Source organism: Mirounga leonina, unplaced genomic scaffold (assembly GCF_011800145.1).
Source record: "Mirounga leonina isolate KUSES-001 unplaced genomic scaffold, KU_Mleo_1.0 Mir_127, whole genome shotgun sequence".
In the NCBI taxonomy this organism is placed as follows: Eukaryota; Metazoa; Chordata; class Mammalia; order Carnivora; family Phocidae; genus Mirounga; species Mirounga leonina.
In genome coordinates, this window is record NW_023270316.1 from 10894723 (window position 1) to 10919143 (window position 24421).

A 24421-nucleotide genomic window follows, 5' to 3' on the forward strand; every position below is an offset into this window, starting at 1 on the left:
TGTGTTTTCCCCCCACTGTTTGTCTGTAGTCTTCTCATCAAGATCACCTACGATTTCCATGTTGCCTTACCTATCAGTTGGCTTTGTCCTCATCTTATCCAGCAATGCTATGAACTGTCGATGATTCTCTTTCCCAAACACAATTCTTGCATTGACTTCAAGGATATCCATGCCCCTGGTTTTAATCCTACCTCCCTGGCAGTTCTTTCTTAGCCTTCTTCATCTCTTCATTCAATTTCTACCTGGGGGAGGGCAGTCCACAGCTCTCTTCTCTTTTCCATCTACTTTCTTTTCTTCCCCTGTGTCATCTCATCCACATCCATGCTTCCCCCTAGTGCAATGCCCATCTTAAAATAAATCAACTTCATTGAAGCATAACTTACGTACAAAAGACTGCATTCCACTTAAAGTATAGAATTCAATGACTTTCGACAATTTTAAAAAACCACCACCACAATCAACACACAGAACATTTCCACCACCTCCAGTATGTTCTTCCTGCCCTTTCACAGGCCAATCTTGGTCCCTGCCGCCAGGCAACCACTGATCTGCTGTCTAATAAACGAGTTCATTTTATTCATCAAATGGACATTGTTTCCTCACCATTTAAGAAAATTTTGCATTAAAATTCCTGAGCATCTTTGCCAATAATCAACCGACCACCTATATCTGGATCTACTTCTGTACTTTATTCTGTCCTACATATCTATCTACCAATACCACACTGTCCTGATGCTGCTGTTTCATAATTAGTCTTGAAATCAGGTTCTTCCAACTTTGTGTTTCTTTTTAAAAATTGCTTGGCTCCTATGCTTTTTCAACTAACAGATTTTTCCTTTTTTTTTGGTGGTAAAAAACATAACACAATTTACCATTTTAACCATTCATAAGTACACAGCTCAGTGTGTTAAGTATATTTATGTTGTTGTGAAACAGATCTTCAGAACCTTCCCATCTTGCAAATCTGAAATTCTATACCCACGAAACAACTCCCCCTTCCTCCCTCCCAAAAGACCCTGGTAACCACCATTCTACTTTCTGTTTCAAGGAATTTGACTGTTTTACGTGCCTCATATAAGGTGATGCATACAGTATTTGTCTTTTGTTGTCTGGCTCTCTTCACTTAGCATAATGTCCTCATGTTTTAACCATGTGACAGGATTTCTTTCCCTTTTACGGCTGAATATTATCCCAGTGTATGTATATACCACATTTTGTTTATCCATTCATCTGTGATGAACATTTTGGTTGCTTCAACCTCCTGGCTATTCTAAATAATGCTGCGATGAACTGGGGTGTTCAAATAACTCTTGAAGATCCTGCTTTCAATTCTCTCTGATATATATATATCTAGAGGTGAGACTGCTGGACCACTTAGTGTAGTATTTTTAATTTTCTGAGGAACCCTCATACTGTTTTCCATACAAGTTGTGCCATTTTACAATTCTGCCAACAGTGCACAAGGATTCCATTTTCTCAGTGTTCTCACCAACACTTATTATTTTCTGGGGTTTTTTTTGAGGGGGGTAGTAGCCGTCCTAAAGGGTATGAGGTAATATCTCATTGTCATTTTGATTTACACTTCTATGATGATAAGTGATGTTGAGCAAATTTCCATATGTTTATTGCCTGTTTGTATATCATCACTGAAGAAATGTCTATTTAAGTCCTTTGTCTATTTTCAAATCAGATTAGTTTTGGGGGCGCCTGGGTCGCTCAGTCGGTTAAGCTTACGACTCTTGATTTCAGACTCTTATTTCAGCTGGTGTCATGGTCTCAGGGTCCCAAGATGGAGTCCCGCCTTGGGGCTCCTTGCTCAGTGGGGACTCTGCCTGGGGATTCTCTCTCTTTCCCTCTCCCTCTGCACCTCCCCTTCCCCGCTCACACACTCCCTCTCTAAAATAAATAAATCTTATTTTTTTTTTAAAGATTTTATTTATTTATTTGAGAGAGAGAATGAGATAGAGAGCATGAGAGGGGGGAGGGTCAGAGAGAGAAGCAGACTCCCTGCTGATCAGGGAGCCTGATGTGGGACTCGATCCCGGGACTCCAGATCATGACCTGAGCCGAAGGCAGTCGCTTAACCAACTGAGCCACCCAGGCGCCCAATAAATCTTATTTTTAAAAAAGATTTAATTTATTCATTTGAGAGACAGAGCACAAGCGGTGGGGGAGGGGCAGAGGGAGAGAGAGAAGCAGACTCCTCGCTAAGCAGGGAGCCCGATGCGGGGCTCAATCCCAGGACCCCAGGATCATGACCTGAGCCAAAGGCAGATGCTTAACCATCTAAGCCACCCAGGTATCCCTAAATAACTAAATCTTTATAAATAAGTAAGCAAGCAAGTAAATAAATAAATAAATATAGTCTTCTTAACTTTATAAATTCTGGATTTTAACCCCTTATCAAATATAAGATTTGCAAATATTGTCTCCCATTCACTCTGTTGTTTGTGTCCTTTGATGCACAGACGTTTTTAAGTTTGAGGTAGTCCTATTTGTCTGTGTTTGCTTTTGTTGCCTATGACTTCGGTGTTATATCCAAGAAATCATTCTTAAGTCCAGTGTTATGAAGTTTTTGGTCTCCATCTTCTTCTAGGAGTTTCATGGTTTTAGGTGTAACATTTAAGTCTTTAATCCATTTGAGTTAATTTTAATGTATGGTATAAGATCCTTTTGTAAGTGGCAGATTCATGCTTTGAGAGAAAATCTACAGGCTTATGACTATGGGATTTATGTTTTTAATTCCCATTTGTCCTAAGAGTTCAAGACTCACAGAGTCAATTTGGACCTCAACACTTGGATATCTAATGTACATGTTAAACCTACCAAGTCCAAACAGAATTACTGATTTGCCTCTCCAAACCTGCTCCTCCCCAACTTCCTATCTCAGTAGACACTGCCATCCTTCACTCAGTTGCTTACCCTTCATTCTCTAGCTTCCTTCACACCTGATATCTGTTCTGTCCATCTTTTTTCTTTTTTTTAAGTTTATTTATTTATTTGAGAGAGAGAGAGAGAGCACAGAGGGAGCAGGAGAGGGAAAAGCAGGCTCCCTGCTGATTAAGGAGCCCAATGCGGGGCTCGATCCCAGGACCCCGGGATCATGACCTGAGCCAAAGGCAGACTCTCAACTGACTGAGCCATCCAGGCAGCCCTGACAATCTTTTCTGCCTTTCCCCCCAAATATATGTCAAATTAGTTTGCTTCTTACCATCTCGCCTGCTACCACCTTAGTCTAAGTCAAGGCTTGACAAACTCGTTCTGTAAAGGGCCATGTAGTGTAGTAAGTGTTTTAGGCTTTGTGAGGCAAAATTGAGGATATGATGTATCTAGTTACAGAACAAGACAGAAAACAGATTTTCACGATTTTAGGGGCACAACATTCAAAATACAATAATACCTAAGCACAATTTTTTGGTAACACTAATAAGGAAAACGGAATTCTCTTATTTAGAAATAAAATTCTATTTAATTGGGGCTCAAAGTTAGTGTTCCCTATCATCAAAATCAATGGCAAATATGCATCTGTTAATGCTGATCTGCAATGAGATTTTACCTATTTCACCTTATTTTTTTTAAAGACTTTATTTATTTGAGAGAGAGAAAGAGAGAGCGAGCGAGCACAAGCAAGGGGGAGTGGCAGAGGGAGAGGGAGAAGCAGGCTCCCTTGCCGAGCTGGGAGCCGGACGTGGGGCTCGATCCCAGGACCCTGGGATCATAACCTGAGCCGAAGGCAGACGCTTAACCTACTGAGCCACCCAGGTGCCCCGCTATTTCACCTTTGACAATACCTCTTCCCACAAACAGGTACTCCTAAATACTGATGACAATCCACAAGCATAGGACTTTACTTAAGCATATTCATTGCTTGGAAGGCATTTACAGAATTTTGTTAGATTCCTCTCCTGATATTTGCCTTTCACCTAACCTTACATTACAGTCTGATCACTTCCAATTTTAGGCTATGTGGAAGATCCTCAACTGTACAGTGAAATGGATTTTAAAATATGGGTGTCTCCTTGGCTCTTGCATTGAGGTTTGAAAAATGCTGCTGAAACTGTAGTTCACTTCTTGTTTTAATCTTTTGACAGCCTGGGAAGTGTAAAAAGCAGCTTGACATTAGTTGTGATTCAAACATTAATTGTCAAAATGATATTACCACAGTACAATTTTTGCATGTAACTACTGTTTTGTCTTGCAATTTTAGGTTGAATTCATCAACAAACATCAAATCTGCAGCGTAAGCTAATTTTCAAAGCCCTCTGATGTTTGATAACAATGGCTAAGGGTGGTTCTTCTTGTTCAGAAAAATTTAAATCTTGGTTCTGAGCTTAAAAACATCACAATAAATTTTACCACTGCTAAGCCACTGAAATGCTGTGTGATAGGGAAATCGGGGAATTAAGGTTCTACTTAACAAAAATTCCAAAAGCAGTCATAGCAAATAAAAAACAAATAAATGTGGCTATATTCCAGTAAAACTATATTTATGGATGCTGAAACCTAAATCTCACATACTTTCCATGTGTCATGAAGCACTCTTCTTCTTTTAATTTTTTCCGACCATTTACAAATGTAATAACCGCTCAACTTGTGAGCCATACAAACAGGCCATGGGCTGGATTTGGCAGACTCCTGATCTCAGCCATCAGCAATTGTCACCTAGATGACTACAATGATCATATAAATGGTTCCCTTAATTCCACCACTGGTCCCCTGTGGTCCATCCTCCTCACAGCAGTGATTTTAAATCACATCCTATCATTCTTCTATTCAAAACCCTTCAAAAGCTTCACAGGGGGAATTGAATAAAACCCAAACTTTTTGGCCTACAAAGACCCTATACAAGTCCCTGCCTATCTTCTTCCACTCTCCTAAGCTCTACTCAAGATGCTGGTCTTCCCTTGGGCCTCTGCACAAACCAAGCTTGTTCCTGTCTCTGAGCCTTTGCACTTGCCATTCCTGCAACTTGGGACTTTCACCCCCTAAATTTTTACGTGGCTGCCCTCTTCTCCTCATAGGTCTCAACTCAATGTAAGCTATTCAGAAACAACTTTCTAACCACCCCAGCTAAAGCCACCTCCCTTAGGTACTTTCTATGAATGATCCTGTCTTACAGCCTTTATTGACCTTCTTAGTACTCAAATTACCTTATTTATGTGTTTACATGTTTGGTATCTACATCCCCCTTGTAAAGGTTGCACATTTTGGGGGGGTGGATGGGGGGGAGAGAGAGAGAGGGAGAGAAAGAAAGAGAATTGCCCAAACCTGACATAGCTCAGCAATAAGGACTGATATAAGAAAAAAGAGGGAAATAAAATTTCATTCAAACTGGAATTTACCTCGATACAAAAATCAGGAATATACAATTTCCCCACAGTTTATGATTAAGACAATTAGGTTTTAGAATTCACAAAGAACAAAGTATCAGAGCTTACAAAGAGTCTGAGACACGCCAAAACAAATATGAACTGACCATGTGATAAACTAGTAACAGAAAGTAAAATAAGATAAAAATTAAGACTTTTATTTTCACGAACCATATCCCATCCTTATTCAAATATTTTCTCCAAGTGTTTTTTACCCCTTTTCCTATTTTTTTTTTAAGATTTTATTTATTTGACAGGGAGAGACACAGCAAGAGAGGGAACGCAAGCAGAGGGAGTGGGAGAGGGAGAAGCAGGCTTCCCGCTGAGCAAGGAGCCCAATGCGGGGCTCGATCCCAGGACCCTGGGATCATGACCTGAGCCGAAGGCAAATGTTTAACGACTGAGCCACCCAGGCGCCCCGCCCCTTGTCCTATTTTAAGTGGCACTTCAGAGCTAGTTAAAAACTTCTTTCTGTTCTTATTTTGATACTCTGCTCCAACATTTACAAAATATACAGCATTTTTTTCCTTTAAAGAAAAGAATATTCAAGAAGTAAGACTCTGATTATTGAAACGACTTCGAGATTTGTGAGAATCAAATTCATACAGAATTAGCAAAGGCTGTTCACTCAACAAAAGCAAAACACCCACAAAATAATAAATGCTCGAAAAATATCTTTCTGGGATAATGAAATCAGAGGCAATTTCACCTTTAAAAGTAATCTCACTGAACAGTAAGAGGAAGAAAGAGTAATCATTTTCTTTTTCCCCTCACTGATTCGCAGCACGATAACACGTGGTAAAGGCCATTACTGCAGGATCTGTCTTATCACTCTCTGCGGCAGCAAGCTGCTTGCATTCTCTGCCACGTTTATCATAATCGGTGTTTATACTATTCAAAATTCTCTCCTTCTGGCAGCGACTACAATATCATTTTCTAGTAAACAGATAGTAGAGGAGAAAAAAATACATGGGGGGAGAAGCAGGGGGAGACACAGAACGATATTTTCCCATTATAGTAAATTTTTAAAAGCAACTCCAAATCATAAAACCAACGCCACTAGAGAGGAGAGAACTGCTAAGCTTCTGGGACTCCATCACAAAAGCAGGTAGAGGCATCAAAATTAGTATTTTAAATTACAGTTGTAAATACATCCCAGCTGTTAAATTGTGATTAAATTTTTCGAAGCATAGTGAAAGGAGTTATTTCTGTTCTCCTGGTGGGCTTGTTTCTTAGATGTGTAACTGTAATTGATGTTTTCAGGAATGTGAAAAGGAGATGGTTAATAATTACTCTCTCATTTCCTACTTCTTTGGAAAAAAAATACCAACCTCCACTTACAAAGTTACATATTTATATATCCTATATGTCCTAAATAGATGGTTTCATATTACATTTGATAACTCTAGAGTAATCACATGCACATAGTACCAAATAACAGCTAATTACTTCTAAGGGGAAGGGGAGACACAGCTGAAAAACATGGAAAACATTTATTTTGGGACTAAAAACAGGATCACTTCCAAATCCACTATTTTTTTTTTTTTTTTTGGTACTGGCAAAGTATAAGCAAACACATAAGGCACTTCATTTAATTTTCTAATTAAAATATTATTAAAATATTTACTTTAGCATCTATATATGTTTATTAGGATTATAACAAAAGTTTGTTCCCAGAGGTTGTGAGAGTAACTTTCATCTAAAAAACTAAAAGAGAAAGTAGCTTCCTTTTAACTTCCCTTACTCAGGAGGTATGAGAATCAATTCATTTTCTTCAAAAAAAGGAAAGCTTAAAATTTAAAAATCTATTCAAACTCTGTGTAGACAAGCATTTGCAAACATATCAGAGTTATTCAATATGCAAACACAATTACAGCTCTTCTATCATATTCACATACTTATATATAATATTCTGTATTACACAGGCCCACTGAGCATTTTAAGTTATCGTGTTATGTAATCTATTTAACACTGCAATCAGTTCACAAATAATCCACTTAATCTGGCATTCTGTAGTAAATAACATGACATTCATGTGACACTACTCCAAATGTGTCTGCTTTAACACAGAAAATTAGCTCCACTTAGCTGAGTATCAATAACCTATTCAATGCAGAACGCACTAGTGCTGAGGACAGCTTTGTACTGTTATTTATCATAAATTTATCTTCTCTTGAAAATATTTAAGAATATGAGAAATAAAAAGAAAAAAAGCCTTTAAAGGTACATCATGAATAGCTTCACATCACACAAATGCAGAGATTGTTAGACCTTAGCAGGATCTCAAGATATTTTCAAAAGTATTTAGCTACTCTTCAGGCCTGTAGACAACCTGCTGTGAGCAGGTGGATAGAAGAAATCATGCCACAGAAAGAAACAGACCAATAGCAGTTAGTCGGCAGCTCTGCTTGCAAATGTTCAAACAACGTGACTATGCAAAATGAAAATCTAGTATGTAAAATGCTGGCAAGAAACAACACCTTAAATCCCAGCAGACAAATTACACTGTAAGAAATGGAAGACTATTTGAGTTGTTCAAAGTAAAACTGAAGATCCTCTTTCAAGGTTAAAAAGAATGTTTCACAGGAATAGAGTATAGTCACAGAAATTAAAAAAAAAAAAAGTTCTATTTGACCAGCATGTTCCAAGCTACAAAGGTACAAGGGTGTATGAAGACAATACAGTGAGCTCTACATGTACGGAACACAGCAAATCTTCTGTTCCAACACTTAATTATATGCTATAGGCAGGAAATCATTCCGCATATTAAAAGTAGTCCTAAGTTTTGTTAAACTTTTGTTTTTTTAAAAGATTTTACAGAGAGAGACACAATGAGAGAGGAAACACAAGCAGGGGGAGTGGGAGGGGGAGAGGCAGGCTTCCCGAGGAGCTGGGAGCCCGATGTGGGACTTGATCCCAGGACCCTGGGACCATGACCTGAGCCGAAGGCAGATGCTTAATGACTGAGCCACCCAGGTGCCCAGTTTTGTTAAACTTCTAAAATAAAATGTGAAAAGTTTGTCAACTAGATGATAAATTCACCTTCTGTTTAAAAATGAATTTAGTTCATCTACTCGTAATTTTAAATGATAAACACCAAAACTGTGGTTGACACACAGGAGAACACGAAACAGCCAGTATGTTTTTCTTCTATGAGCACTCTCTTATTTACGAAAGGTTCCGTTTGTGAGCTAACCACTAGCCACATGTGTCTACGGAGGACTTGGAATGTGACTAGTGCTATTGAGAAACTAAATTTTCCACTTTATTTAAGTAATTTAGATATAGAAGCTGTGGAATATACTTTACACACAGTTTCACTGTTCTTGTCTGACTGCATTTCACATTCGTCGTTCTGTTGCTTAAGCTGTTATTGATATATTCTCATACACATGTCAGGCGTATGTGTTGTTTCTGATATCACATTAATTTTTTATGTTATTTCATCTTGAAATGCTAACATTTTGAACATACTGAGTTAAACAAAATGGATTAGTGAAATTAATCTCACTTGTTTTTACTCTCTTAACGTGGCTACTAAGAAACTTAAAATTGCATATATATGGCTCATTAGATTTCTATATATAACTTTTTAAATTGGTAATCTGAAAATGAGACTATACTTTCCCACAGTAGAAATGAGAAATGATTGTAGGTTCTCAGATTATACTACCAAGACCTATTTTATAAACATCATTACTGATGGACTCTCCATTTGCAATGGAAATAGTAGGAAAACACTGGTATATACTCAACAGGAAAAAAAAGAAATATGAAATACTCCCATTTTATTTTCCTTGAATGATGATATTTGAGGAAACCTTGGTTTAATTATTAGGTTAAGAAACAGATTAAAAATTACAAAAATTCTAAGAGGACGTAAAAGTATCTTCAAGAGTTTTTGATGTTTATGTCCTCATTCTTTAGTATAAATTACTTCATTTCAAAAATATAGGGACCTCATCCTTTCAGATACATGCATCACTAGCTCTATACTTAAAGTTATTAACAGTGATTAGAATTTTTGTCCATGAATATGACTTTCTAGACCACAGAAGAGAAAAAGGCTTAAAGCAGCCATCTGGGTAAGTTGAAGTAAGAGGTTGTGCAGTAGCCTTAGCTGAAAAATGAGTAATTAGTGATGCTGAGTAAGACAGAGCTCAAGCAATGGGTGCACAAACCTCTGAGAGAAAGGAAATCAGGAATAATCTGAAGTGGACCTTTTTCTATACCTATCAGTAGGTGGTACTATTGGCCTTACACAGCTTAGAGAAATAAGAAAGATATTTAGTTGATTGGAAAGAAATGTGCTTAGTAAGCACTATACTTTTGGGAGCTGATCTTTGCTCTAACAAAAACTATGGTGATTCTGTAACCCCAAAGATCAAGCTGCCATGTTATCTAATAGAGTATAGATTCTGCAAGTATCAGAAGGTTGGGAATTAAAGACAATTGATAAAACAGCTAAGAAGGCTGTCATATGAACACAGTCTAATTTGATGAAGTTTTAGAGAAATAAAATCTAAATCTTAAAAGTACAGATAAGACAGATTTGTTTTGTTTTTGAAGATTTTATTTATTCATTTATTTGAGAGAGAGTGAGAGCGAGCACGTGAGTGGGGGGTGTGAGGTGGAGGAGCAGAAGCAGACTCCACACAGCGGAGCCTAACACGGGGCTCGATCCCACAACCCTGAGTCGGACACTCAACCGACTGAGCTACCCAGGTGTGCCAAGACAGGTTTATTTCTGAAATTACAAAATGCAAGATGACTATCCATGTATTCATCCATTCATCCATTTGTCCGGTTACTGAGCCTTTACATGTGCCAGGAATTCAGCATGGCCGTGGTAACTGAAGGTCTAATCAAAACTGAAAATTTTGATCAATTAAAGTTAGTTAGTAACCTATGAAATTCATTATCCAAATGATGATACACGCCAAATTACAATTTATTTTATTTTATTTTTTTAAGATTTTATTTATTTGACAGAGAGAGCCACAGCGAGAGAGGGAACACAAGCAGGGGGAGCGGGAGAGGAGGAAGCAGGCTTCCCGCGGAGCAGGGAGCCCGATGTAGGGCTTGATCCCAGGACCCTGAGATCATGACCTGGGCCAAAGGCAGATGCTTAACGACTGAGCCACCCAGGCGCCCCTACAATTTATTCTTAAAGAAATTAATGGATAATATTAAGCTCATGAGGTTTACCAATGAAAACCAGGAAAGTAAATAGATAATGTGATATGACTGAATTTGATTGGATGAAAAGGGAGCTAATTCCTAAAGCAAAGATATGCTTCCTCCACAACTATTTTATCATCTAATCTAGATAAAGATGCTAATTGCTACTTTTCATGTAGTCACAGGGATTCAGTAATAAAACTAAATAGGTGGTAAGTACTCACATATCCATAAAAAGCTAGACTAGCTACCTAGTAGAACACGCTAAGAACTGCAAAACCAAAAATTGCCCATCTCCCACCTCAAGAGAATATGAAAGAAGTTAAAAATCAGTGGAGGTTGAATTCTTAAGCTAAGAACTCAAGGTTGAACCCTTTAAGCTAAGTGAAAGGGACTTTTATGTGAATCACTTGGTTTTCCATGTATCTCCTGGATTTTGAGGGACATCTACATTAGATCAGTAATTGTTTTGTTGACAAAGCAGAAAGAGAAGAGTTTGATGAGTCATGCACTTATAATTATTTCTTGTGGCCTAGATATGGATCGTGCAGAAGACGCCCAGCCTGGGTCATTATGAGAGACCCTGCTCAACAGGAAAATCTGGAGGGATGTGAATCAGGAGGGTAAGGGCAACTGGAAAAGACAGAGCAGGCATTAAGGGTTCTACAGGTGAGAAATTCTCCCAAATCCACAGAAGTGTCCTTGAAGACACCAGCCAACTTTGAACGTTTGCCATGCCCCGAAAATAATGAATGACAGGTTACATTAGCCTGGGTCATCCTAGTTCCTCCTACCATATTCCTCCCCTTTTCCCCCCAACCTGCAAATTTGGAGGGAACCCAGATGGCAAGTAAGAAGTGGGAGAGGATATAAAGCAAGAGAGAAGAAAGCAACAACACTCTCATTTTCCCATAAAAATTTCTGTCTGAGGTGGAACTGAGTCTAGGAAGAGAGGTTTTACCAGTTTTGACATTACAATGAACTAGATTTTTTAAACACACCTTCTCCCAGGGTGCCTGGGTGGCTCAGTTGGTTAAGCATCTGCCTTCAGGTCAGGTCATGATCTCAGGATCCTGGGATTGAGCCCCACATCGGGCTCTCTGCTCAGGAGGAGTCTGTTTCTCCCTCTGCCTCTCCCTCTGTGCACTCTCTCTCAAATAAATTAAATAATAAAAAAATAAACACACCCTCTCCCAAGTAGAATACTGATTGCATATTCCCTGGTAGCAACTATATGACAGAACTGTTTGTGATTTTATGCAGGGGAAGGAAGAATAAGCTGAGAAAATGGGTTTGAAATAAGAGTTATAAAAAAGTTCCTTCTAGGGTTGCCTGGGTGGTTCAGTCAGTTGAGCATCCGACTCTTGATTTTGGCTCAGGCCATCATCTCTGGGTCTTGAGATCAAGCCCTATCCTGGGATAGAGTCCCATGGCAGCCTCTGTGCTCAGTTGGGAGTCTGCCTGAGATTCTCTCTCCCTCTCCCCCTTCCCCCATTCACATGCTCTCTCTCTCAAATAAATATTCTTTAAAAAAAAAAAAAGTTCCTCTACTTACACTGAAAAAGTTCCATTTGTGCAGTAAAGTTGTTACATGGTAAAAAAGATAAAGGAAGGTTAATTATTAGGAAGTACTCAGAATGTTTTCTCAGTAACTATCTACATGTATCTTGTTCTACAATGAGGTACCACTTCACATCCATTAGGATAACTGTTATAAAAGAACAACAAAACCACCAGAAAATAATAACCATTGGTGAATATGTGCAGAAATCAGAATCCTTGTGCATTGCTTGTAGGAACGTAAAATGGTGCAGCTACTGTGGAAAACAGTATAGTGGTTCCTAAAAAATTAAACATGGAATTACTACATGAGCCACTAACAGAGGATCAGGATACACAAAATATGAACTTTTATGAATCAATAAGAAAAAGATAAACACTCCTTAAAAAAAAAGGGGGGCAAAAGCCATGAACAGGCAGTTTGCAGAAGAGAAAACAGGAGTGTCAATAAATATATATTTTTTAAATGTTCATTGTCATTACTCACCAACGTATATTAAACCACAAAAAGATACCATTTAAACCCACCAGTCAGGACTTAAGTAGTCTTAGGTAGTCTGGATACCAAGAGTTACCTACGATGTGAACCCTAATTGTTAAAGGCACAGATTCCTGGGTCCAAATCCTGGCCCTTCCATTTATTAGCAGAATGCCTTGGGCAAGCATTTTAGTATTTTTAAGGCCTCAGTTTCCCCAACTGCAAAATGGAGGATAACACTAGTACATTGGATTGGTGTGAGGATTAAATACTTTGATACAGATGAAGCGTATAGAAGAGTCAGTGCCTGACACAGTAAGTACACAATAAGGTTTTCTTATTATTCATATTCTTTTTTTTTTTTTTTAAGATTTATTTATTTGACAGAGATAGTGAGAGCAGGAACACAAGCAAGGGGAGTGGGAGAGGGAGAAGCAGGCTTCCCGCTCAGCGGGAAGGCCAATGAGGAGCTCGATCCCAGGACCCTGGGACCATGACCTGAGCCGAAGGCAGATGCTTAACGACTGAGCCACCCAGGCGCCCCCTTCCCATCTCTTGTTACTTTCAGGCTCAGTCGTTAAGCATCTGCCTTCAGCTCAGGTCACGATCCCAGGGTTCTGGGATCGAGCCCTACATCGGGCTCCCTGCTCAGTGGGAAGCCTGCTTCTCCCTCTCCCACTAATGTTTGTGTTTCCTCTCTCACTGTGTTTCCTCTCTCGCTGTGTGTCTCTCTCTGTCAAATAAATAAATAAATAAAATCTTTAAAAAAAAAAGAAAAACCATTCAGCATTACTGTCTAGGATTAAGAATACATAGTCCCTGCAACCAGCTGTTCTACTGGTATATTCCTTGAAGAAACTCTGATTTCAATAAGAAACATACAGAGAAACATTCACAGAAGCAGTGTTTGTTCTGAAAATACAAATATCTACCTAGGGGAGAAAGAATGAATTGTGGTATATTAATATGACTTAATAATATATAGCATGGAAATAAATAAAGCTACATGCATCCAGATGACCAATATCACAAACATAATACTGGAGGAAAAAACAACTCACAGAAGCACAGAGAGTATGGGGCCAATGACGTAAGCTCAAAGACATCAAAAGCTAAACAACATACTGGATATATAACATTCCTAAAGAAGAGGAAGGGAGGGATGCATTTAAAATGCATTTAGGGGCGCCTGGGTGGCTCAGTCGTTAAGCGTCTGCCTTCGGCTCAGGTCATGGTTCCAGGGTCCCGGGATCGAGCCCCGCATCGGGTTCCCTGCTCGGCGGGAAGCCTGCTTCTCCCTCTCCCACTCCCCCTGCTTGTGTTCCCTCTCTTGCTGTGTCTCTCTCTGTCAAATAAATAAATAAAATCTTAAAAATAAAATAAAACAAAAGAATATAAAATAAAATGCATTTAAAAATGCAATTTCAAAATTGGGATGGTAGTTATCTCTAGGGGGCAGGAGGAAGGATTTAATTAAAGCGAGCACAGAGGAAAGGCAGTAGTATTGGTAATGTTTCCTTTTTTAATCTAGATGGTAAGTAATCGGGTTTTTGTTGTGTTCTTTAGCTTTTATATAGATTAATACAGATTTGTGTATATAAAATATTTAATAATAAAAAGTTTAAAAGTAGGCACAAAAATCCAGGGGGGGAAAACCCAGCCATTATTACTGTAAAATCACTTGAAAAACGCTTGTGGTCATATCCACTCCATAGTTCTTCTTTGAAACGCACAGCAGAATTTTCACAGCTATTTGTCTGAAGGTATTGAGCTCAAAGTCTTGGGAAACTCAGCCCAGGAAGTCAGTACAGAGAGAAGGGTGCTGGGCACAAACCCTGAAGATCTGCCCAGGCTTACAGCAGGTGGATGAGAAATCCACAAAGAACACTGTGAAGCCACCATTCATTCTCCGGTCTTTCCAAATCCCTTCACCACACAATGCTCTTGTCCCGACGGAAAACATTCTGAGAGAAGATGATTTCCCTCCTCTGTTTCTGAAACATGACCTAACTTCTCTCTCTGCATCCAATCTCATTTTCCTTCCATCCTCTCTCCACAATGCAACTCGAACCAAGCTCTTCCTAAACTCCAATCCTCTCCACACCATCACTTCCTTTGTGAACACTAGTCCATGGATCCCACTGGCCAAGGATAAAGCAGAGGCCACACTATGTAATTAGCAAGGCTTCACATGACTTGGTTCCTACTTACTTCACTTTTGCTCTTCATACCCAGCTTATTCTCTGATTGCAAAGGTTTAAAGCAGTGGTTCTCAGACTGCTTCCCCTGGACTAGCAACCTCAGCAATACCTGGGAACTTATGGAAATGCACACCTAGCCCAGACCAACTGAACTGGAGTGAACTCTGGAGCTGGATCCAGCCATCTGAGCTTTAACAAGCCTTCTGGGTAATTCTGAAGGACACCAAAGTTCGAGCATCACTGGTTTAAAGCATGAATGAAAGGTATATTATTATTTGAAGAACTCTCATGGAGAAAACAAAAAAGTACTGTATAGCCCAGTGATTAGAAGCACACACTCTGGGGTCACCGTGCCAGGGTTCAAATGTCTGCTCAGCTTCCTCCTAGCTTTGTAATCACAGAACAGTTGCTCAGATTGCCTCAGCAGAGCGAGACCCTTAACAGCAGAGGTCCCACAGCAAGCTGCTTGGAGTTAAATCCCGGCTCTACCTGCTATCAGCCATGTGACCTTGAGCGAGTCACTTACTTTCTCTGAGCCTCAGGGGCCTCATTTACCAAAGTGCAGATAATAGTACCTACTTCATACAGTTGCTGTGAAGATGAAATGAACATATATATGCACTGTGCTCAGAACTGTACCTGATACACGGTAAGTACTGTGTATTATTTATTCTCACTATGTTATTAATTTCATGGGGACCACATTTTATTTTGGAGATTAAAAAAGTCAACTAATGTTCATAACAAGTGAATAAACGCTAATGTCCATAGCAAGTGACTAAAATTCATCTATTCTGGTAAGGAAAAACTTTCTTTAGAAAAGTTTCCTTTTTTTTTTTTTTTTTTAAGGTAAATGAGTTTGTTTGGTTTTTATCCAGTATACCATTTATACCTCTCTGAGTTTATTTCCTTCCATTGGAATAGTACTTACCTGGAAGCAATGACCTCCTCCAAAGAGTCGGGGAGGGGAGTGTCTGCCTTGAGGGGGTCCCTGCTTTCAGATTAATGCCTATTTTTTAAAGCAAAGAACTTACAAAGAATGAAAATGGACTTACTGAACAGTATCCCTATGATAGGGAAAATATTTCTGGGAATTATTCTAAATACATATCCAGTATTAACGTAGCTAGAAACTCTCCATATAAAAGTGCCATCAAGTTATCCATCTGCAGTCACTGAGAAGGAAGCTGAAAATATCATGATACACCAATTTGGAGAGTAGGCCTTTCTATCTCTCTACTCACTACTAGGAGATCATACTGTGTCTCCTGACCAGAACATGCATGCCTGGCCACAGCATGTTCAGTGCAGAGCACATTCGACTGAACATAAGCTAGTGTAACAAACCCATGTTTTTTGAAGACACAGTAAATGGATCTAAATCATGTGAAATTATGCAGTGATATTTTTTCCAAGGGTCTCAAAGTATTTTACCTCATAATTAGAATATGAAAGAAAATATGAGAGGAAAAAAAATACACTGGGGCAAGTTACAAAACCAAATTCAAAATATACAGCTCGTTCCTGAGAATTCGATATTTCTTAGAACCATAAAGATAATATATCAATTGAGCCTGGCTTAGAAATTAGTTTAGTCATCAAATATTTACTGGAGGTTTCTGGAATACCTCTGTCTCTAATAGAGGTATATGTGAATCTGGTATACACAGAAGTTTTTATCTGTGATTCTCTTGATTGCTCTATGTTTTAAAAATCAGTTTCCTGTGCAAAATTCAGTTTCCTGTGCAAAATCAAGTTAAGGCAACACAAAAATATTTCGTAAAAAAAAAACAAACCAAACAACAACAGAAAGAATGAGCATTTAATACTATGGGGGGTGGTTATAATTTTTATTTGCATGTGATCACATGTTACACGGTGTTCTTTGTTTTGTTTTGTTTTCCCTGGAACCCTAAACTTCAACTATGAGGTGAGCTGAAGGAACTTTGGAAGAATCTCTTTTCATAGCTGTCTACTTTAAAATGGAAGTCACTGGTGACAAAGAACATCCAATCAACTCTGGATTTCAAGTCATTTCCTCAATGCAAGAAATCTTACTTTGGAGGGAAAATAAAGGTTAATAAATTAAGATCACTCAATTTTTAAAAGGCATCAATGTGTTCTGGCAAGTCAAGCTGAATACAGCTCACATTTCTGCTGATCGATGCTACTACACAATCTCAATTACACAGAAAAGGAAGGTAACAAAGTCATATTTTATAACTAAAAACCCACAATGGCAACGAAAACTGCTATCTTCTAATATTTTTAGAAAAGCGCACAAGATGCTTCATTTATGAAAAGGATAGTAATCCTTTTCCTATCCTTCCTGGATTGCCTGGAAGAAAAGAAAATATTGATTCCTCAGATTAAGACTTGCCTCAAGATCCTCCAAAGTAAGGAAAAATGTTTTCAACCATAAATGTAGGAGATGAATAGACCGCAGCTTCTCCCTACTCCACCTGCCGGTATTATCCACGCAGGCACTGGTACAGATTCGGGACTTGCAGGGCCCCTCAAAGTACATCATCAGAACGTTTACCTGTATCGTCCTCTGAGTGCCATCAACGTTGACAGCCAGTAAGGGTGAAGCCAGGTTCCACGTGCTGGTCACATTTAGTTTCGACCCATCAACTTCCACCTGTTGTGACACCAAATAAGACTATTACCATGAAGAAAGACAGAAAACTGATCTCAAGTTCATTGCTGCATACAAAGCAGTAGCCATTTTAAACAGATGGCTCCCAAACAACCTGTCATGTTTACTGCTCCCACCATGAAAGACAGGGTCCAACAAGAGTCTTCTTAGCCATCTCTGGGGAGAGGTGAAGGACCTGGGCACAGCTGCCTCGGGGTACTGAGGTTTCAAGTGATTTCCAGTAAGTAACAAACAGCCTTCTAACTCTAAACCTATCTGGACATGCTACATTTACTGCAATTAGACAAGTAATGCATATAAATTCCAGTGACATTTTGCAACCCACACATCAGGGCTTGCATATAATATCCTCTCCAAGGACCAAGAAAGAACTTTTTCTGTGTTAATTTTAATGAAGGACTATGCACTGTTATCTTAATTAAACAGAAGCTTTAATTAGGCAAAATTCTTTGGTGCTGAATATTAAAAGTCCATTTGAACTCTGCAAAAGTTCTGTCACATTTTTGTCGATCATAAATGACTAATTTCATCAAGTCATCATTTATGAAGATGCAAAAAAAAAAAAAAAACCCATAACCTTCTAAAACAGATACTTTTAAGAGAAGAATTCTAATTTCCAAATAAATAAAACTGAAAAGAAAAAAGCAAAGCTAAATTAAAATAAAAAGCACTGTTATTGCTTCCTTTTCACCTACTGATTCCCCAACTCTTATATACAAGAACTAAGAAAAAAATAACAGTATTATTTTAACTCTACAGTAAACAACCTAACAAAGGGATATCTGAGTTTGTTCAAGGTTCAAAATAAACCGGTAGCAGAATCAAGACACATGATCCCTAACGATTCCTTTACTCTCTCTTAATTCTCTTAAACAATACTTACTAAAATAAAAGAAACATAGATGTTACCATTTAGAAGAATAAGTGTGTCCATCTATATCTATACAGACTTTATGTATATATATTTCCATAATGGTGTGGTCATACAGTCTAGAAGCTAAGATATGCTACTGGCTACGTAATGAAATACCAGTGGGACGGACATGATGCACTCGCTTGTGTTTCTGGGTTCAGTAGTCTCTACGTCCATAGAGCACAGTTCAGGAAGTAGGAAGAAGGAACAATGGCTTGGGTCTCACCTGACATTGCTGTCTTACTCAGTTAGAGCTGCTTACTAAACTGGAGCATTTAACCTCTCTGAACCTTAGTGGCCAAACTAAAATATAATAAAAATATCTACCTGAAAGGGTGCTGTAAGATTAAAGAAGTTAACATATAAAAGTTTCTACCAATATTCCTGTCACGGTAGGTCCTAAATATTTTCTCCCTTCTCCTGTTCCTAATGGTTCCACCATCTTTAAATGAGTTTTAAAAATAAGGTCAGATAATCATACCATCTCATAAATTATTTACTATTAAAACACTAGATGATAAAGATCTGTGAAGCATCAATAATACATTTTAAAATGATCTATTTAGCAAATTAAGTATCTCCTTATGTAATGAAAGATTTCTACCCAAATTATCTCTTTATGTAATGAAAGATTTCCAAAAGAAGCTCCCAAAAGATAAGAGTTTTACAAATATTAAGTGCTAAAAATACCCTTTAAAACTGAGAAGATTTGCTTTGACGTGGCTTCTAAATTTAAAAGGTTAAAAAAGGTCAATGTTCAATGATAAAAGTTTTATCTTTTTAAAAAGAAAGTTAAAGGCCAAAAGGAAAGATTTTTAATGATAAGCACTTAAAATCTGTATTTGATATTAATTTTATTTTATTTTTTTTTTAAAGATTTTTATTTATTTATTGGAGACAGAGAGAATGAGAGACAGAGAGCATGAGAGGGAGGAGGGTCCGAGGGAGAAGCAGACTCCCCGCCGAGCAGGGAGCCCGATGCGGGACTCGATCCCGGGACTCCAGGATCATGACCTGAGCCAAAGGCAGTCGCTCAACCAACTGAGCCACCCAGGCGCCCCTGATATTAATTTTAAATCGACAGGGGCAACAGAATGAAACTGTAATGTTCATCTTTAGGGCTTATGAGGGGGAATTGAAAAAAAAAATGAATTTATTCAAATCCTGTAGAGGAGAAACCAATTTACCACAGCCTAAAGAAAACTATTTTTATGAATGTTGAAACAAAATGTGACATACCCATATAACAGATTATCAGTTGGTAATAAAAAGGAATGAAATGCCAATACATGCTACTTACATGGATGAAGCTTGAAAACATGCTAACTAAAAAGCCAGTCACAGGGGACCACACACTACATAGTTCCGTTGATAATGAAATGTTCCGAAGAGAAAAATCCATACAGAGAGAAAACAGATTAGAGGTTGCCTTGGGCTGGGGGTGTGGAGACGGATGGAAGGATTGAAGGGTGACAGCTATGGGGTATGGGCTTTCTTACTGGCATGATGACAATGTTCTAAAAGTGACTGTGGTGATAGCTGCACAGCTCTGGGAATATACTACAAGCCACTGAATTGTACAATTTAAATGAATAAATAGTATGGGTACGTGAATTATATCTCAATAAAGCTGTTAAAAAATAAGTAACAAATGAGAACAGGAGGGTTTCACTTTTGTAAAAAATCAGAAGCAATATTTTATGAGAAATTAAAGACCTAAAAACATATATATATATGTATATATATACCATGTTCATGAATTAGAAGAGTTTTAGTATAATTAAGATATAAGCTCTCTCCCAAACTGATCTATATATTCAATGTAATTCCAATCAATATCCCAGCAGGCTTTTATTTTGGGGGGGGGTAGCAGATTCTAAAATACATAGAAAAACAAAGGATATAGAACAGTAAAGATAATTTTGAAAAGTTAACAGATTTGGAGAACTCATGTCATTTGCCTGTAAGAGTTCCCATTAAGCTACACTAATCAACATACTGGTGTAAAAATAGACATAATCATTAATAGAACAAAATGAGAGTTCAGAGACACATATATAAAGGATTAATGGATTTTCAAAAAAAAAGTGCCAAGACATTAAATGGGGAAAGCACAGTTTGTGAATAGCACTAAAACAATTAAACATCCATATTCTAACAAATAAATCCTGACCTCTATCCCACAACATTAAAAAAAAAAAAAAAATCAACTGAAAACTAAATACCTAAAACTAAAAAAACTTCTAGAAGAAAACATAAAAGAAAACCTTTATGACCTTGGTCCAGGCAGAGATTTCTTAGGACATAATATAAATCTTACAAGAAAAAATAGATGAATTAGACTTCATCAAAATTATAAATTTCTGCTAGAAAGACACTGTTAAGAAAAGGAAAGCTGAGCCACAGGTTGGGAGAAAATATTTGCAAAACATATATCTGATAAAGGACTTGAATCCAAAATCTACAAACAATTCTCTTTTATAAGTCAATAAGAAAACCAACTGAATTTCTTTAAAAATGGGCAAAAGATTGACCGGACACTTCGTCAAGGAAGAGAGATAGATGACAAGCACATCACATTAAGAAAAACAAAATTATAACAAAATAGCACTACCCACCCACTGGAATGGCTAAAATGAAAAGGAGTGATAATACTAAGAGCTGACAAACATGTGGAGCAATTGAAACCTTTATACACAGCAGGTAGGAATGCAGAATAGTAGACCTGCTTTAGAAAACCCCAGAGAAGTGAAGAGAAATGTTTTCTCACAGAGTGCTCACGAATGTTCACAGAAGCTTGTTTATGATAGCAGAATATATACATAAAGTTTACATTCACCTCAAAGTGGAATAACACCAAAAGTCCAATGAACCAATTATAATGGACAATTACGGTATATCCACACAACAGAAAATGAACAATAAGCATCTCAAAAGCATTATGCTAAGTGAAAGAAGGCTGACGCAAAAGGATATATAGAACATCAATATGATTCCATCTATAGAACATTCTGGAAAAGGCAGAAATCAGGTCAGCAGTTCCTAGGGGCTGTGGATATGAGGATATGCTTGACTAGGAAAGGGCATGAGGGAACTCTATGGGGTGATGGAAATGTTCTAAATCTTGATTTTGGTGGTGATTATATGACTATACAGATTTGTCAAAACTCAAACCATACAATTAAGGAGTAAATTTTTTATTAATTATACCTCAATAAATCTCTTTTTTTTAAAGATTTTATTTATTTATTTGACAGAGAGAGACATAGCAAAAGAGGGAACACAAGCAGAGGGAGTGGGAGAAGCAGGCTTCCCATGGAGCAGGGAGCCCGATGTGGGGCTCGATCCCAGGGCCCTGGGATCATGACCTGAGCCGAAGGCAGATGCTTAACAACTGAGCCACTAAGGCGCCCCTAAATCTGACTTTTAATAACAAAAACAGGTGGTTCAGTCAGTTAAGCATCCGACCTGATTTTGGCTCAGATCATGATCTCAGGGTCTTGAGATCAAGCCCCATGTCGGGCTCTGCACTGAGTGGGGAATCTGCTTGAGATTCTCTCTCTCCCTCTCTCTCTCTGCCCTTCCCCCCCGTTTGCTCTCTCTCAAATAAGTAAATAAATCTTTAATAAAACAGAATGACTTTAAAAACAAAAACAGAGGGAGGAAAAGTCTACCTCTTCAAAAACTGAAAACAGTATTTTTGAACTACCTTTATCTTCCCTTACCGATAAATTCATTTCTCTCCCTGCATCCTCTGCTATTGAATGAGTGGATGTGCATGTTAATTTGGGAAGAAAGACAGAAGGAAAGTTTCTTCTAGACAGAAACATGGGGGGAAAAAGTCATTTTCAAGTCCTGTCGATTACATGAAGGAAAGACACAGAGGGAAGATGAAGATATCAGAAATCAGAGATCAGAGATCAGAGACCTCCCCATTTCCTTTTGCATGGACCCCTGGGAACGGGTGGGGGGGCAGAAATGGAGAGAGATGCATGAAAACATTCTGACAGGTATCAGGCACCCTAAAATCTAAGCTGGAAGTCTACTTCTGGAATGTAGTCTAGGAGAGGCTATAGGCTTGGTGTCATGGCATTCCTAGCGTGGTGTATGATCAAAAGCACCAATGGAGGAAGAAGCTGGATAGATGACCCAAGCACATCATGTTAGGAATCCAGAAGGTTTTACCTAGCTTAGTGAGATGACAGAGTCTGGGTCAGCATAAAGACAACATAGTACAGGGGACTCCAAGACTATAGGCAAATAGTAACCAAGCCTATGGGTGGCAGAGGCCTCTTCCATGACAAAGAGGATCAATCATCACCTGACAGTCTTGGGTCCAGGTCCTTACAGCAAAGCCTTGTAAAGACAGTGTTGGTCTGAGTTCTCCTCCCCACCTCTGTAGTTGAGTCCAACCAAGTACCTGAAGGCCCCTTTTACCTGCATCCAAACTCCACACCACGGTAGTAGCTGGAGTAAGGGAAAGAAACCCGAAACACCATGGTACCTGAAAGACACTGCTTAAACCAAAGTGTTGGGGCACCTGGGTGGCTCAGATGGTTAAGCATCTGCCTTCGGCTTAGGTCATGATCCCAGGTTCCTGGGATCATGGGCTCCCTGCTCAGTGGGGAGTCTACTTCTCCCTCTCCCTCTACCATTCCCCTTGCTTGTGCTCTCTCGCTCTGTCAAATAAATAAAATCTTTAAGAAAAAAAAAAACTTAAAAAACGAAAACCAAAAAACTAAAGTGTTTCCTCCCCCTCACTCCTTACTAAAGGTAGAGGGCTTGTGAGGAAGATTATGTGACAGACACACAGAAACTACATTTCTTTGTACACCTGGGAATTAATGAGTATAATTTTGCAACATCACTTATAACTGAAGCAAGGATGTTATCAGAGCTCCAAATCATAATCTATGAGCATATCTGCAAATTTTAAATGAGGGAAAAGAACATGCTGAAAACCATCATGTGCCTTCTCAGGCCTCAAACAGTAAACAGATTTCACCAAGAAACATAATTCAGAACAGCAGATGCAATGATTCTACTAATGCTTTCATGAGATGAGTGAAATCTAGAGGCCGGTAGGAGGGGCAGGGAATTTGAACATTTTAATACCATAGAAAGATCGGAGCAGACTGAACTGAAGAATTCTTGTTACTATGCCATATATATTGTTTACACCTAGTTCTTCAGCCAAGGAGAGCTGAAGCAGCAGATGTAGAGTGGAAGTGGCATTTCACTATTACAATACTGAGAACCTGACATAAAGAACCACCCTATCTTTTCCATGCCAAAAACTAATGGGAAGTGACATCTAGGACAATGGAACTAACAGATTTGATGAGAGGGTATTAGAGTAACAGGCCTAACAAGGAAAAGCTATGGGCTGCCCATGCTTATACATAACCAACTGCCCTACTGCACATAATGATCAGAAAATAACCGATACTGGATCTTCGCATACAATTTGCAAAACGTATTTTTTATCAAGAGAAAAAGGTAAATTAAGAGTATTATAACACAAGAAGAACTATTTGGAGAAACACAGGAAGAGTTCAGATAAATAATTCTGCAAAGTCTCAAAGACAACCATAGGAAACATGACTCCTCTTTTAAAAAATGAGCTCAAAGAAGAAAAACAAAGGTTCAAAGAAGAGATCATACAACAACAGAAGGAAATGAAAATCAAGCTGGTAGAACTCAGAAAAAAAATGAGGAGAAAAATAACATTATAAAGATAAAAGCCACCTTAAGAAGCAACCAAAAATAGAATCAATGAGACTACAAAGAAAGACAAGGACATGGAGAAATCATATAAAACAAAACAGGAAAGACTAGCAATATAAAAATTTATAGAGAAGACAACAGATATGGAGGAGGGAGAAATGGATCCAAAGAATATACAAACGACTTTTTCAAAAAGGCTTATAAAGAAAAAAGAATAAATGCAAGTTCAAAGATATGATAAGGTAAAACTTTTGAAAATAAATAAAACCTTGAATTTGCAGAATGATGTTGTTTATGGAACTTTAAGAATAAAGACAATTTTATGTGGATATT

The 24421-nt window shown here is 38.3% G+C and overlaps 1 protein-coding gene across 3 annotated transcripts in view; it reads right to left on the reverse strand.

Moving 5' to 3' along the window:
* PCCA (propionyl-CoA carboxylase subunit alpha) overlaps positions 1-24421 on the reverse strand; it is a 402470-nt gene that overhangs the window by 74762 nt on the left and 303287 nt on the right. For all 3 annotated transcript variants that reach the window (XM_035003107.1, XM_035003106.1, XM_035003108.1), the window contains one exon: positions 17332-17430. In XM_035003107.1, coding sequence (XP_034858998.1) covers positions 17332-17430 — 99 coding nt within the window. The remainder of the gene's footprint in view (positions 1-17331; positions 17431-24421) is intronic.